The sequence below is a fragment of the Talpa europaea genome (genome assembly GCF_964194135.1).
Source record: "Talpa europaea genome assembly, chromosome: 8".
NCBI lineage: Eukaryota > Metazoa > Chordata > Mammalia > Eulipotyphla > Talpidae > Talpa > Talpa europaea.
The window spans coordinates 53,423,730-53,438,187 of record NC_140075.1 but is presented as its reverse complement, the minus strand read 5'-3'; the positions used below and the strand labels follow the sequence as shown (position 1 = coordinate 53,438,187).

The 14,458-nt window shown below is 35.0% G+C and overlaps 1 protein-coding gene across 3 annotated transcripts in view; it reads right to left on the bottom strand.

Annotated features, from left to right (window-relative positions):
* MAP2K5 (mitogen-activated protein kinase kinase 5) overlaps positions 1 to 14,458 on the bottom strand; it is a gene marked incomplete at both ends in the record, with an annotated part of 240,785 nt that overhangs the window by 131,055 nt on the left and 95,272 nt on the right. For all 3 annotated transcript variants that reach the window (XM_084240847.1, XM_084240848.1, XM_084240849.1), the window contains 2 exons: positions 7,393 to 7,441; positions 12,899 to 12,960. In XM_084240847.1, the coding sequence (XP_084096973.1) occupies positions 7,393 to 7,441; positions 12,899 to 12,960 (111 nt within the window). The remainder of the gene's footprint in view (positions 1 to 7,392; positions 7,442 to 12,898; positions 12,961 to 14,458) is intronic.

Sequence of the window (14,458 nt, the reverse complement as noted above, 5' to 3'; positions counted from 1 at the left end):
TATTTTCAATGCACTTTCTACTTTTTTTTTTTAAAAAAATTTTACTTATTTATACAAGCACTGGGGTACAGGCCAGAGGCGTAGGAGAGTGAAAGAATTCACCAGAGACAGAGCAGGGAGCAGAACAGGCAGAAGGACCAAGAACACTGCTGAGGGTAGCAGCAGGCGAACAGGAGAGGTCTGCTGTGCCATGTGGATATCTCCCTGGCCGGCCGGGAATTGAACCCATGCTGCAAAGGCTACAGACAGCTTCACAGCGCTGCACTCAACCCGCTGTGCCACCAGGGAGGCCCACTTTATACTTTTTTTTTTTTTTAAAGATTTATTTATTTGTTTATACAAGCATTGAGCAAGGTCAGAAGCGCGGGAGGGTGAGAGAATTCACCAAGCCAGAGGGGCGGAACAGAACAGGCAGAATGACGAAGCACACTGCTGAAGAGAGCAGCGGGAGTGGCAGGAGAGCTCTGCACGCCATGTGGGACCCTCGCCAGAGGCCGGGGATTGAACCAGCGCTGCAGAGGCTGCAGGCAGCTTCGTAGCCCAGCGCTCAACTGCTGCGCCACCAGGGGAGGCCCCACTTTATACTTTTAAAACCCTTTCCCCTTAAAGATATATATATATATATATATATATATATATATATATATATATTTTTTTTTTTTTTTTAAGAAAACAACCACTTTCTCAGCTAAGCCACATTGTTAAATTCTCAATTAACTGAATGTACTTCGGTCTCTTCGGTTTTAAAAGGCTTCATAATTCCTACAATTCTCCACATTGAAGGAACACAGATGTGTTTATGCACATTTTGCTTAAACTTAGAACAGTGCCTGGTACAGAGTAAGTGCTTAGTAAATATGCATCATTATTACAATTATTATGACAATTGTTATTTTCATGACAAAAAAATCTACTGCCAGGGATTCTCAATGTTTTTCTTTTCCCACGAGTCTCTCTGGTTTGCTTTGTTCCCTCACCTTGCCAACAAGTCACATTCCTTCAGTCCTGAGCCACAGAATCAAGAGTCCTGGTATTTGAAGAAACTCGTCATCATCTGCCAGGTCTTCATTGTACACACGAAGACACTGACGCCCAGAGAGCAGGAGTGACCTGCCTTTCCAGGGTCACATAGCAAGGCAGCCAGAAAGTGGGACTTGGGAATTCAAATAAAGATTTCATAGAAATTGAGCTTTTAAAATTGTTCAAGTCAGGCCAAAATCAGTATTGAGCACTTGCATTTCTGTAATAACACCTGAGGGAAAAAATACCTAAACTAAGGAGAGAAAATTTTGTTTAATTTCCAGATGCTCCAAATTGCTGGTCAGTAACAAGAGCCAGCTTTTAAGTTTCTTCCTTTCCCTCCATGCCTCCCCATCTCTCGCACTGCCTGGAATTGCAGGTGTCCTTTAAATAATGAGAGATTTTACGTTTTCACACTACTGAGTAGCTAGGCTAAATGTAGGTAAGATTTTCAGCAGCTACAAGATAGATGATAATGACAGAATCAGTAAGATTCTTTGAAAGAATCTTTTATCTTTTTAGCAGGGGAAACACCTCTCTAAACTAAAGCTACAACTGCACAGCTAAGAAAAGAAGAGCTTCTTTCTCTTGTTCCTTTTTTTTTTTTTAAAGTCTAGTGTACAGCAAAAGTAAAACTTACCCTTTCTAGGTGTACAGATCTATGTGTTCTAACCAATATGTAGAGACATGTAAAACAATCCCCAAAGTGAAAATGTAGACCATTTCCAATACCCCCAAAAGTTTTCTCATTGCTTTAGAATCAACCCTTCCTCTATCCTTTGAAACCACTGATGTATGTTCTGTCCTTAGAGTTTTGCCTTTTTCAAAATATCATATGAGTGGAATGACACAATAGAACACAATAGGTCTAATTTCTTTCACTTACATAAAATATTTGCTATTCATCCTTATAGTTGTATGTATCAGCTGTTTGCTCCCTATTTTTTTTTTTTTAAGATTTATTTACTTATTTATACAAGCACTGGGTACAGTCAGAAGTGCGGGAGGGTGAGAGAATTCACCAGAGCCAGAGCGGGGAGCAGAGCAGGCAGAAGGACCGAAGTACACTGCTGAGGGGAGCAGCGGGCGGCAGGAGAGGTCTGCGCGCCATGTGGGACCCTCCTCTGGTGGCCGGGGAGCAGCCGGGAATCGAACCGGCACTGCAGAGACTGCGGGCAGCTTGGCAACCCAGCGCTCAACCGCTGCGCCACCGGGGAGGCCCCTATTATTATTATTATTATTATTATTAATTTTTGTGTGTGTGTGTGTGGCCCTCGCCGGCGGCTGGGGAATAAACCCACGCTGCAGAGGCTGCAGGCAGCCTTGCAGCCCAGCGCTCAACTGCTGCGCCACTAGGGGAGGCCCTCATAGTGAAGCTCTCTCTCTTAAGTGAAACAAAAAGTAGCAGCAAACATTTTTTCGTAAATTGAATTACTGAGGAAAGTTTAAGCAACTTAACTTTCCTTTCTCTTAAAACCCACAGGCAATCCATCAAGAAATTCTATTGACTCTATATTGAAAACCATTACCCATGACCTAATCACTTTTTCCCATCTTTGTAGCTGTCTCCTGATCTGAGCCCCTGTTACTTATCCGATTACTGCAACAGCTTCCTTACAGTTAGTTCTACCCCCAGGAGCACAGACACAGGCCTCCTCGCTGGCCCAAGAACAACCCAAGCACATCCCACCTGGTGTTTTCTGCTCTGTTTCCCTATTTGACAAACAACTTTTCTTTGTTCCAATTTCATCTTCTTCATGAGCCTGATCTATTTTTTCTCTTCTCCATATCACTACCTTCTAACCCACTCTCTGTTTACTTATTTATCATGTTTATTACTTATGGACTGTTTTCCAATCCTGTTCCACCCCATTATAGGAATCTTTTCTTTTACATACTGATGGATTCTAACACACTGCCTGAAACACAGGTATGCAATAAATAGTTGCTGTATGAATGAACTGACACACTGGCACTGTAATCTGAAATAGCCCCAACTGGAAGAGCTGTGTAAGGCCACACTTATGAAAAAGTAAAGCCAGGGGTAGAAAATAAAATTCCAACATGCATGTCGAAATTGTAAGACTTAGTTTCTCTAAACATAAATCAATTTGGGCAGCATTAGCCTCTTGAATAACATAAAAATATTATAAAAATATACATTAATTATATATAAGATTAAAATGTTTAAAAACCCTCCTACTACAGAAAATAAACGAAACTAACCAGGCTCATATATACAAAAATTGTCCTTGGACACCAACTATTCATGTTTTTTTTACCCCCAATAAACTTCTCCATTTGTGTAATATTGCCCCAGCCTGATTGCCAATTTTATTTTCTTAATCTAAGCTCTATTCTCATTACCCTTCCATTTCTATTTTTTATCCTCAGGGAAAGAGAGAGCAGTTACTGCCAGGGCATTCTCACATCTTCCAAAGAAATGGCATAGGTGTTAATCTTGTATTTATGTTTGATGTGGGTAATGATGGCTATGACTGGAGCTGTAGGTTTATTAATATGCAGGGCTCTCACCTCATTAGTGGCGATGTATGTTTTGAAGTTAAGCTGCAGTGTTTGCTGTAATGTCGGATCTGGCCTAACAGACTTTCTCACTGTTCATTTTCTTTGTTTTTACCCAGTCAATACATGCTATGTTTACAGAGTTCACACATGTGCTTTTTAATAAAGACAAATCTCCACAATAGTAAATCTTGTTAGGACTTTCAAACATTTTAAATAATTATCTCCTTACAGATATATGTTTATCTCTCAGAGAAAATATTTTAATAATTTTGGCTAGGTAAAATGAAGTATAATAAACTTTCTCTCTTGCCTGATTTGGGGATGGGTATACCCATTAACTGGATAATGTGATAAATTCATAGTTATTATACAATAAAAATATACCCGCATTATTAGCATTTGACATATCAATTTATAAAGTACTCTTGCACATACCTTACAACCAAATTTTTAAAAAGAACAAAATAAACATGTTAAATGTGAGCGAATAAATGTGAATGTTAATATAATATTTGATGACCCATTAGGAATGGCAAATGTTATAGTTCAATTTTGAAAAAACTTTGCAGTTAACATACGACACTATGAAATACACTAACTGGGTGCAGGTTAGTGTGGGTGGTTTGCCACTGCTTATTGCTCAGATTTCATTGTACTCTACAGTCCCCACTGGATATGCACTGTAGGAAAGTCTCCTGATTTTTAACAGCTTGTTTAGAAGTGGTTATGTTTTATAAATTCCACAATGTACTGCACACACACACACACACATACATTTACAGAGAAAATTTAGGACTTCTGTATTCTAAGGAAGCCATTTAAAAGTGAGAAATAGTTTGTTCCCTTTTCTCATTAGGTCACTGAATATCTCTATTTTCTAACCTTTTAAAAATCTGTGTTCATAAGTATTAGACTTTGGTTTTTAGGGGTAACATTTGGTAAGGAAAGAAAGTGATGATCAGAGGAAAATGATATTTAGACCAAGACAAAGAAGAAAGAGGCTTAGATCACTCATAAATATTTCTCTTTCACTGTCTTCTTTTCACTATCTTCACTTTGATTTGACAATGTGACACATATTCAGCTAAAATTCCTATCATCGTTCATTTAGAGATGCAAAAATGAGTATATGTGCTTTTAAGAAGGTACAGCAATGAGCTTATAGCAAAAGTGTATAAACAAGTATATTACCTATTTAATTGCCTTAGCTGAACTTAAAAGCTCTGATCTTTAATTGCCTGATTGAACTGATCTAAAAAGCTACAATTTTTTAATCAAGGAGAAAATTAAATAGCTTTTTGGTAAATAAAAAGGTATCTTTAATCTTATTTTTATGGAATCCAAGTTATTAAATATGGACAAAACCTCTGAAATATTAAGTTAACAACTACTCAATCTATAGTCAATTTCTCATTACAATGCTTTACAAAAGTCTCCAGGGACATCTGCTTTTTTCTGTACTTCAATAAAAGCACATGCTTTTAAATCTAGAAGGTACAAGTTTCCATGAAACTCAAAAGCTAAACATATAAAGATATTTAATGGGGCATATTACCACAGCATATTATTTTTATAGTTGATAATCCATAATTACTAGGGAATAACTATTCATCTGCACTGAAATTCATTAGTTTTTCCATTCACTCACTGGTACTTATTTAAACCGAAATCACTTCAGAGGGTTTTTTCTGGTCTACCACCACTGCCCTGACTCAGCTCCTTGCAGACATCTTTTTCCCATAAATAGAGGCATTTTGTATCAAATTACTCTCTGGGAACTGGACTGGCCAACCCAGACCAAAAAGAGAAACAAAGATTCAGGATTCCTTTTTGAAACCTCTGTGTCCTCAGTCAAACCACTGATGTCTTATATATCACTGGTCAAAGGACCCTGTCTTAGCCTTAGCTGCACCCAGAACTGGGAAAAAGAAACTACCTGTCTCTCAGAGGCTCTGATCTCATACACTTGCCCAAAGTGATTATGGGGTGGTTGTATAGGGAATCTGACAAACACCTTAGACTACTCTTAGATTCAGACATAACTCCATTTGAAGCACATCCCATTTCAAATGAAAAATTCAAAATTCTCCAAAACAGAGTAAAACTATAACCAAATAATTTAGAAACAGGAAACACTAAAGGTATATCTACTTATCAGCATTATTTCTAACTTTAAAAAAGAAAAAAAAAAGATGACTGCTGAGAAACTAGATCATATTTCCCTATCCACTTTTGTTCTTGGTGCTGCCAGGTTACCACATAGAAAGTTACGGCGAGTGAAAATTAGGCTGTGTGCCCATAGGACAGCAGGATGCTAAGGATCACCTTTACAAAATAAGATCCATGACAAGGTTCCTTGTTTTGTTTTGTTTTCTGTTTTTGTCTTTCATTCATTTTACTTATTTTTTTGAGGGAACCTAGATTTACAACATTGGATCTCTCCCCTCAGGTGTTGTTACCATCACACAGCACCCACCACCAAAACACCAATAGTCCACCACCACAGTCCACTGTTCTCCATCTCCATATGGCAAGGTTCTTTGAATGAAGGCTTTGCAATTGACAATTGATGCCTTTCTTAAGTTCCTGTCACATGGATAGCAAGTGTTCATAAAAATCAATACAAAGACAAGAACTGACCACTGCACAAATTCCTTTAAAATGGGTATAACCAACTAGTGGGCTGTAGAGTTTGGGGAAGTGGAAGCAGAAAGCACAGAAGCATATAAGTTATATTATGTTAAATACCATTCTCTCAATTTTGGTGGTGAAAAATGCTACATTTTTTCTCACTCAAATGTGTTTACATGGTTATTTATTTGAGAAAAAGTAATACTAACAATTCAGCTTACTGTCCTACATCCACATTTTTACAATGACTATCCTCTAGAAATACAGTAGATGGACTTTGAAAATAATTTTGGTTTATTTAATCGGTATAATACCGTCAAGAACTGAATTGATATTTTACCTGTCAAACTCTACATATCCCTTTCAAAAGAGGGTGGATTTAAGAAAGAATTTGGATCAAAAGGACATTAAAATTACCACAACAACAAAAAAACAACAATGACAGATGTGATATTACAACCAAAGACTTAGTTGTTTTCACTTTCATAGTTATACCTTAAAAATTTTTTTTGCCTTTAATCACATCCAGTGTGCATACTGCTGCATTCCCCAAATGTGCATCAAGCCAGGATGAGCAGATGTGGAAAATTAAACAGTACAGTTAGTAACATTAGACGCCTAAGTTGCTTTTGTTATAGCTGTTTCTCACTTAATTTGCTCCAAATGAATTCAGACATTTTGGAATACTAAAAAAAGCCAAGGGAGGTTCCTTTTACAACATTCAACAGTTTTATGATTATCCTCTCATGTGTTCTGTTAATAGACCAGGAAACTAATTTCTGATGCTTTCTCCAGTTCCTTATTTAAAGTTCTACTTTCAAGATATGTGAAATGATTTCTTAAGGAATAGAATATAATGATATCTGATACGTTAACAAAAACAACAGATGGAATTGCATAGAAAATGAAGGGCTTGCATTAACTAGATTTAAGGAAGAAAAATAAGATCCTATCATTTGCAAATACTATGAATTACCACTATACATGTTTGGTAAGCATGATTCACAAAAATAAGTACCAAGTATATCACCTAAATCAGAGCAGTTGAAGGATAAAGTAAGAAAACTAACATTTATAAAGCAGTCATCTTTTTATTACCAAATATATCACTATTACTTAAATATCATATCACTTATTCACCTTAAAAGTCAAGGTATTTGGAGAGCACTCTGCCCCACCCCAAATTAAGTCAGAACTTGAAAGTCTAGTACATACCTCTATGTAAAATCTTTAAACTCCACAAATAGGTAAGGCCTTTAACAACCTAAATTTGAGAAAGAAAAAAATGATGGTTTTATAGGGAACTATCCATACTTAAACATATACTCGTATTGAGCAAAATTCTTCCTTTAAACTTCTGTCAATTGATAGCATTTATTGAAAAGCTATGATTTTGGGGCCAGGCTCTGAGGGGACGACGACTGTAGAAGCTACATGCTCCCTCCTTTAAAGAGCAGACAGTGTTCTGAAGATAAGGTATGATGGATGAAAGAAATAAGTCTATGTACATGTAAAATGGCCTGGAAGTATACAGTAAGTTCTTAGTGGTGTTGTGGGAGGGAGGAGAGGACAGAAAAAAAGGGAAAAAGTCACCTTTTATTTTCTATACTTCTGTATGTGGGAAAAAAATGGATAGATTATGACATCTATAATCACGGAGAGACATTTTGAAAGTGTTAACTATTGAAATAAGGCAGTGGGTAGAGTACACACTGCTTTTCCTTCTGGTAGTCAGGGAGACTCAAGGTCCTGGTCTTGAGGATTTTTTTCAAAGACATGAACAAAAGAGAATATTCAGATCAAGATAAAAATATACAATCAAAGTATTGGATCAGGGATCTCTTAAAAATGATGAAGGCCATGAAAGAAAAAGAAACACTGAGATTATTCTAATTGAGAGTCTGAAGAGACAATGACAGTTAAAAATCAGTTAAAATCGTCTAGTTCTAGTCTGGACGTTGGAACTATATAGACGTTGGTCTATAAAGAATATTATTGGACAAGTGGAAAATTCAAATAAGGACTGTTGATTAGATAATATCAATCTTCTGATTTTGATCAGTATATAATGATGATAAAAGAGAATATCCTTGTTCTTAGGAAGTATTTAAGAGTAAAGTGTGGTGATATCTGTAATTTATTTTCAAATGCTTCAGGAAAAAATATGTGTGTGTGTAGATTTATATTTAACCAACTAGATTAATGTTAACAACTGGTGAATCTGGGAGGAGCATCTATAAGAATTCTTTGTATTATTTTCATAACTTTTATATAAATTTAAAGTAACTTCAGAATAAAAAGTATCTCCCAAAAATGTTTTAAATGATATTGGGATAAGAAAGAATAATCAAATGATTTGTAAGAAACAACTAAGTATATCAAGATGATATACTGTTAGTGTATGTGTAGAGCCATATAGACATTAAAAGGGCCACTCAAAAAATAAAGTGAGAAAATACCAATGTCTCAATTAGATTAACATTTTTTAATCTAAAAGCTTGAATAAGAATAACTGGCAAAATAACATACAGAAAAATGATGTTTCCAAGATCCTAAGTATATTGTTAATAAGTGTTACCTTCTATGTGGGAAATTGAATCAAATACTGCCATTAGCAACTTTAAAAATGCTTATATCAAAACTATTGTAAAAGGAAATGCATGTTTTTATCAATACCCATTAACCCTGTATGCACATGAATATGAACTTACCAATTTTAAGGCTGATTATTGATAATTAGGTATCAGATACAATAAAAGAACTACTATTGTTCAAAATTAACCACAAGAACTTAGAAGTACCCACTACTATAGAAAATTTAAGTGAATCATGATTATAAGAACCATTATGAGAAGTGAATGATTTACATATCCTGAAAATGATGAAAAGTGAGGGGCTTAATGTGCAAGGATTTCAGCTGATCAAAAATGACTAAGCTTAATATTAAAAACAGAAATGCAAAGAGAAAACCAATTTCCAAATACTAAAGATCTAGAAGATAAAATCTATATCAATTAATGCTGACAGTAGTTAACATATTTTAATTTTTCCTCATAGAATATATCCCTGAAAGATCTGCTAACACAGTATGATCAATTCCACAAGGTTTTTTTTTTTTATAGAAAATTATTTCTTCCTGGGTTTAGAATAAGTAGCATTATAATAAAAAACACTTGTTCTGAACAGTAAGATAGTAAGAAACAGAATATTAGTAACTTTTATACAGAAGGAAAAATAAGAGAAAATTATTTCTTTAAATGCTCACAAAAAATAACATCAATAATGGAAATAAAATGTTTTTGAATATCAGGGCAAGGTCATCTTCTTGAGCATATAATAACCAAGTTCTGAATCTGGAGGTAGGACTCAACTTCTTAACTTACAAGCATAGCTGCATATTATAAAAATCTTCCCATTAAAGAGATTTGGTTTAAATTCTAAACTAAAAATTGGTCTCACAGAAAATGAGTAATAGAAAACACACAAGAGTAAGGCAACCTACCATATTCATTTTATCAGGGGGAAAAAAAAGTGAAACAAATAATTTCATGATACTTGCTAAAATTATAAATTGTGTCAGAGATTCAAAAGGAACATTATTATTTCAAACTGTGTCAAAATAGATGCCATTTTCCTTTACAAGCACATAAGCGTCAGTGTACAAGGGAACAAGAAAACTGTCCAAAGAAAATCTAGAGGGTATTATTGACATTCAGTATACCAGGCTTCACAATGACTTGACAAAGCCTTGACACTAAAAGTACTTATATCTGCTGTCAATCACTCGCTCCTTGACATGTCAAGTGCACATCCTTTCAGGGACAGCTTCAATCAACATTTAGCACTCAAAATACGGTACACAGTGTCACTGCTTCAGAAACGACAGGAAAAATAAAATGTTAGGTGCCTGGGAGAGGCAGAAAGGCATTACTCTTTATAAAAGACCAGATTTAAATGGAAAATGTATGAAAATCATTGAGCAAGTTGAAAGGCTGAAATCAGTCCGTTTATATGGATTTCTTTTTCAGAGAAAAATATTCCCTTGCCTTACAATCTACAAGAGAAAAAAATGAATGTACCATAAAGGCTGACAGGAGTCCATCCTGTAACCAGTCTGGGATCTTTAGACCTCAGAATCATGCCACATTATTAGAACTTAGCAAATAAAGTTAATTTGGGGAGGGAGAGATACCCAGATGTAACTCTAAGACATGAAAGGAATCTGAAGCTATTGTATGTATGATTCCATTAACCTCTCACTGACACTTGTGCTTTTCTTTTTAACCTCATTTTCCCCTTCATTCCTTCCTCTTTTCCTTTTACAAAAGCAGGTGAAAGAGCATGGCCTCTGGAGTGACACAACCCTGGGTTCAAATTACTTCTGACTAGTTATATGATAACTCTAGGCAACTTAATTTGACTTTTCTAAACCTCATCGTGCACATTTATAAAATACATTCAATAATCTACATGTTACAGAGTTGTTATAAAGATTAAGTGACATGTATTTGTATGTAAAGCATCTATTAGTGACTGGCCCATGAAAGTATTTAATATGCACCTGTTCCCTCCTCTTCTGATTCTGTTGCTTCGGACTTGGCAGTCGCACCCAAGCATTTTCTTGTTCTCACTGATGGAACTTCAGAATACTAAAGGAATGATGTTGTTTTCAGAATACTAAAGGAGGGATATCCCAAGGATGCTGGGATCCCAACCAGGCTGTGAGAACATTTATTTTATAAAGCATCACCTACAACCCATTACTTGGCTAATCTTATTTTGACTGGTACAATTCTCCATTAATTGCAATAAAGGATTATTCAAGTTTATAGATTATTCAAATTATATTTTAAAAATTATGCTTTGGAGGCATGACATAAGCTTAGACCCCAGCATAGCTGATAAAAAGTGGCAGATGAAGAGCAAAATTATCAAAATATTTTTTTCTATTCTTGCCATAAGCAATTTTCAATTACTATGACTTGATGAGCCATTTAAGTTGGAGAAATTGAACACATTTTAGGAAAAAAAAACTTCTTTTTTAAATAATAAAATTTTATTGACTTACCACTGACAATATTTTGGGAGTATAGCTCCACACCTCTATATGTGCACAAGCCGCACCTAACCCACCACTGAAGTTGTAGTCCTGTCCCCGCTATCAAACTGGGTCCCTTTACCCTTTTCTCCCACCACTATCCCCCTTCTGCTCTGGACACCATCATATTTTTCAAAGAGCCTAAGAGTTACTTTTGCTGTGATTTCTTAGTTAGAAAAAGACTCTAATTCTTAAAAAACACAAGGGCAAATTTAAGCAGTACTTTAGGTCTGCACTTATTTTTAAATGCCACTCACTAAAATAATTTTTATCACATTTTCAATTACTCAATAGGAAAGCTCTATATTTGAAGCCAGGTTTATTTATTTTTATTTATTCATTTTTTTTTGCTGACTCCATTCACATCACAGGTTTCCCACTCCAGTAGAATTGAAAAAAACCAGTGGCCTTGTATGGATGCCCTACACAAGAGGGAGGAGAGATTTATGATGTCCAGGAAGAACATGCTTCTTGACTGAAGAAGGCAGCTTCCAATTTAAGCAAGTTCAACAGATAATGAGTTTATATAACTCGTATACTTTTTTCTTTTTGAAATTGGTATCCTTTCCTTTTTTTGCCCTTTATTATACGTGTTATTAAACTTTAGAGCCAAGAACTGCCAAAAGCCACAAAGCATTCATTTCCTCCTGAGATTAAAAGAGGAAATGAAACATTTTTATTTTCAGCTAAAATAGTGATTTAAGTACTCAAATTTCATACTAAGCTAATCTACCTAAACATGTAGATTAGAAGCTACTTAACAGCAATAGCATCAGAAAGAAAGTTCTCATCACCCTGGGCAGTTCACACTAATAATTAGAAAGAAAAAAGGAAAGCTGTGAATTACAATGAACTAAGACTAAATAAGTGTCCATGTTGGATTAAAGGATTTGAGTTGTCAGTTTGATGTATAATGAATGTGAAAACCAGCCATTTAATTAAATGGTACATGGTATAATCACTTTGTTCTACATTAAACCACATAATTTATCAGAGTGCCTTTAGTTTAGCAATTGTTTACTATTACACCACCCCATGACTTCTCTTAGTCACTATTTAGCCTTTATTATTCCAAATTTGAAATCTGGAACTAATGTTAGTTTAGTTGGTATAGTTCATCAGTTTATTTCTGAATATAGAAAATGGGAAAATGGCTTTTAACCACAAAGGGAATAAATTCCTAGATGTAGATGGTAAAAAATTTCAAACCAAGAACATAAAGTCTTCAAAAACCTCAGAATAAAGTAGAATTTTCTTACAGTTTTAATTTAATAATTTAGACTTGAAAAGTATTTTCTAATCATGTAAATAACTACAGAATGTTCAAAAACAGTTTTCCTTTATAAAAAACTTGGAAATTTTACTGGTCATAAGAGCACCAAGGCCTCTGCAAACACAAGAAACTAAAACAAGTCAGAGGACACTTAAATCTGAGGATGTCATGTGCCTATGTCATTGCTAACAGCTGGTCTATGAAAGGAAGAAAGGACAAAAACAAGAAAAAGAAAGTTAAAAAGACATAGAAGTTACTAGGGATTGAAAAATGAAAAAAAAAATTTGAGAATACTTGACTAAAAAGATTTAATCATCCAAATTTCATAGGATCAAAAATGATATACTCACTGCTACTGCAATTCTTCCAAGGACATGCTCTGGAATTTTTCTGTATACATCCAAAGAGCCCCCTATAAAGACAAACATGTTGTATTACTACAAATGAAACTACTAGAACAGTGCCCTGGATGCCTTTTCTATGTATTCATTATGAATTTTTTTCTTTCTTCTTACGCATCATGAACTGGCTGTCTAGGGTAAAATTAGATTTTAGTCCAATTTTATTTATGATCTATTTGTACTTTCAAATGAAATATAACTAGGTATTTTACTCCCAAGTATATAATCAGATACATGCAAAAACTGAAGAAAAACAAGTCAAGGCAAGCTGAGAATCTGCACTTAATATAAACTTAAATACATATACAAAACTATAAAGATCAATATGACAATCATATTCAGGTGTTTATCTTATATAATAGTTTTCTCAAATGTAAACCAGGACTCTAAGATTTTTTGCATTAACTGAATAAAAGTCCATGAATATAATGTCCAAAATATACATAAAAACTAAAGAACTAAAACAGTAATGTTAACTTCTATCTAAATGAATATTACCCTACAAAGCAAGTACCAAAAAGAGCAATTAATCTTTTCCAAAGATATTATCTTAATTCAAAATGTTTTGTTTTTTTTTTCTTTTTAGACATCCTCTTTGATCTAATTTAAAAAATCACTGTATAGGGTAGGAAAAAATCAATCTCCTTATGTCATAACATTTTTTTCATTAGAATGGTATGTACTCACATCTTTCACCAATACCAAACTCAGTTTTTGGCAGTTTCTCAAAACTAAAACCACTAAACTAGGAAGATAGTAAAGGCAGAGGCCATGTTGTTTGTGTTTAAGTTTCATCAATTTAGAAATTAGGATAACTAGCAGATAGTAGATGCTCAGTAAATATCTGTGAGATGATGGAGTAAATAAATGAAAATAATCATGAGTTTTACCAAATATGTATGGCTGCTGTGAGAGCAGTTTCAAAAGAAGGAATTATAAACCATTTGCAGCAACAATAACATCACTGAATAACTGGCTAACTTTCCTAGGTGATTATCTTGAGAGGACCACAATTTATGGGGACAGGCTTGTTAAATTTCTAACTTTACATGTGGTATAAGAATCTCAGGAAGTATGCAAAGAATTACCATTTGACTGTTAACTAATGTATGATCATATGAGAACTACTTTTTTAAAGATTTACTAATTCATGCAAACAAGAACTGGGGTACATGCCAGAGGTGTGGGGGGTGAGAAGATTCACCAGAGAGAGAGCAGGGAACAGAACAGGCAGACTGACTGAAATACACTGCTGAGGGGAGCAGCGGGTGAGACAGGAGAAGTGTGCTGCGCCATGTGGGTAGCTCCCTGGCCAGATAGGGATTGAACTGGCTAGGGATCGAACTCATGCTACAGAGGCAGCGGAGAGCTTCATAGTGCTGTGCTTAACCCTTTGCACCACCAGGGAGACCCCATATGAAAACTATTATAACAAAATGTAATAACTGTTCTTTGAGTCAAGTTGATAGAAGTCATTTAGTTCTATAGAGGAATTATCCAGAATATTTG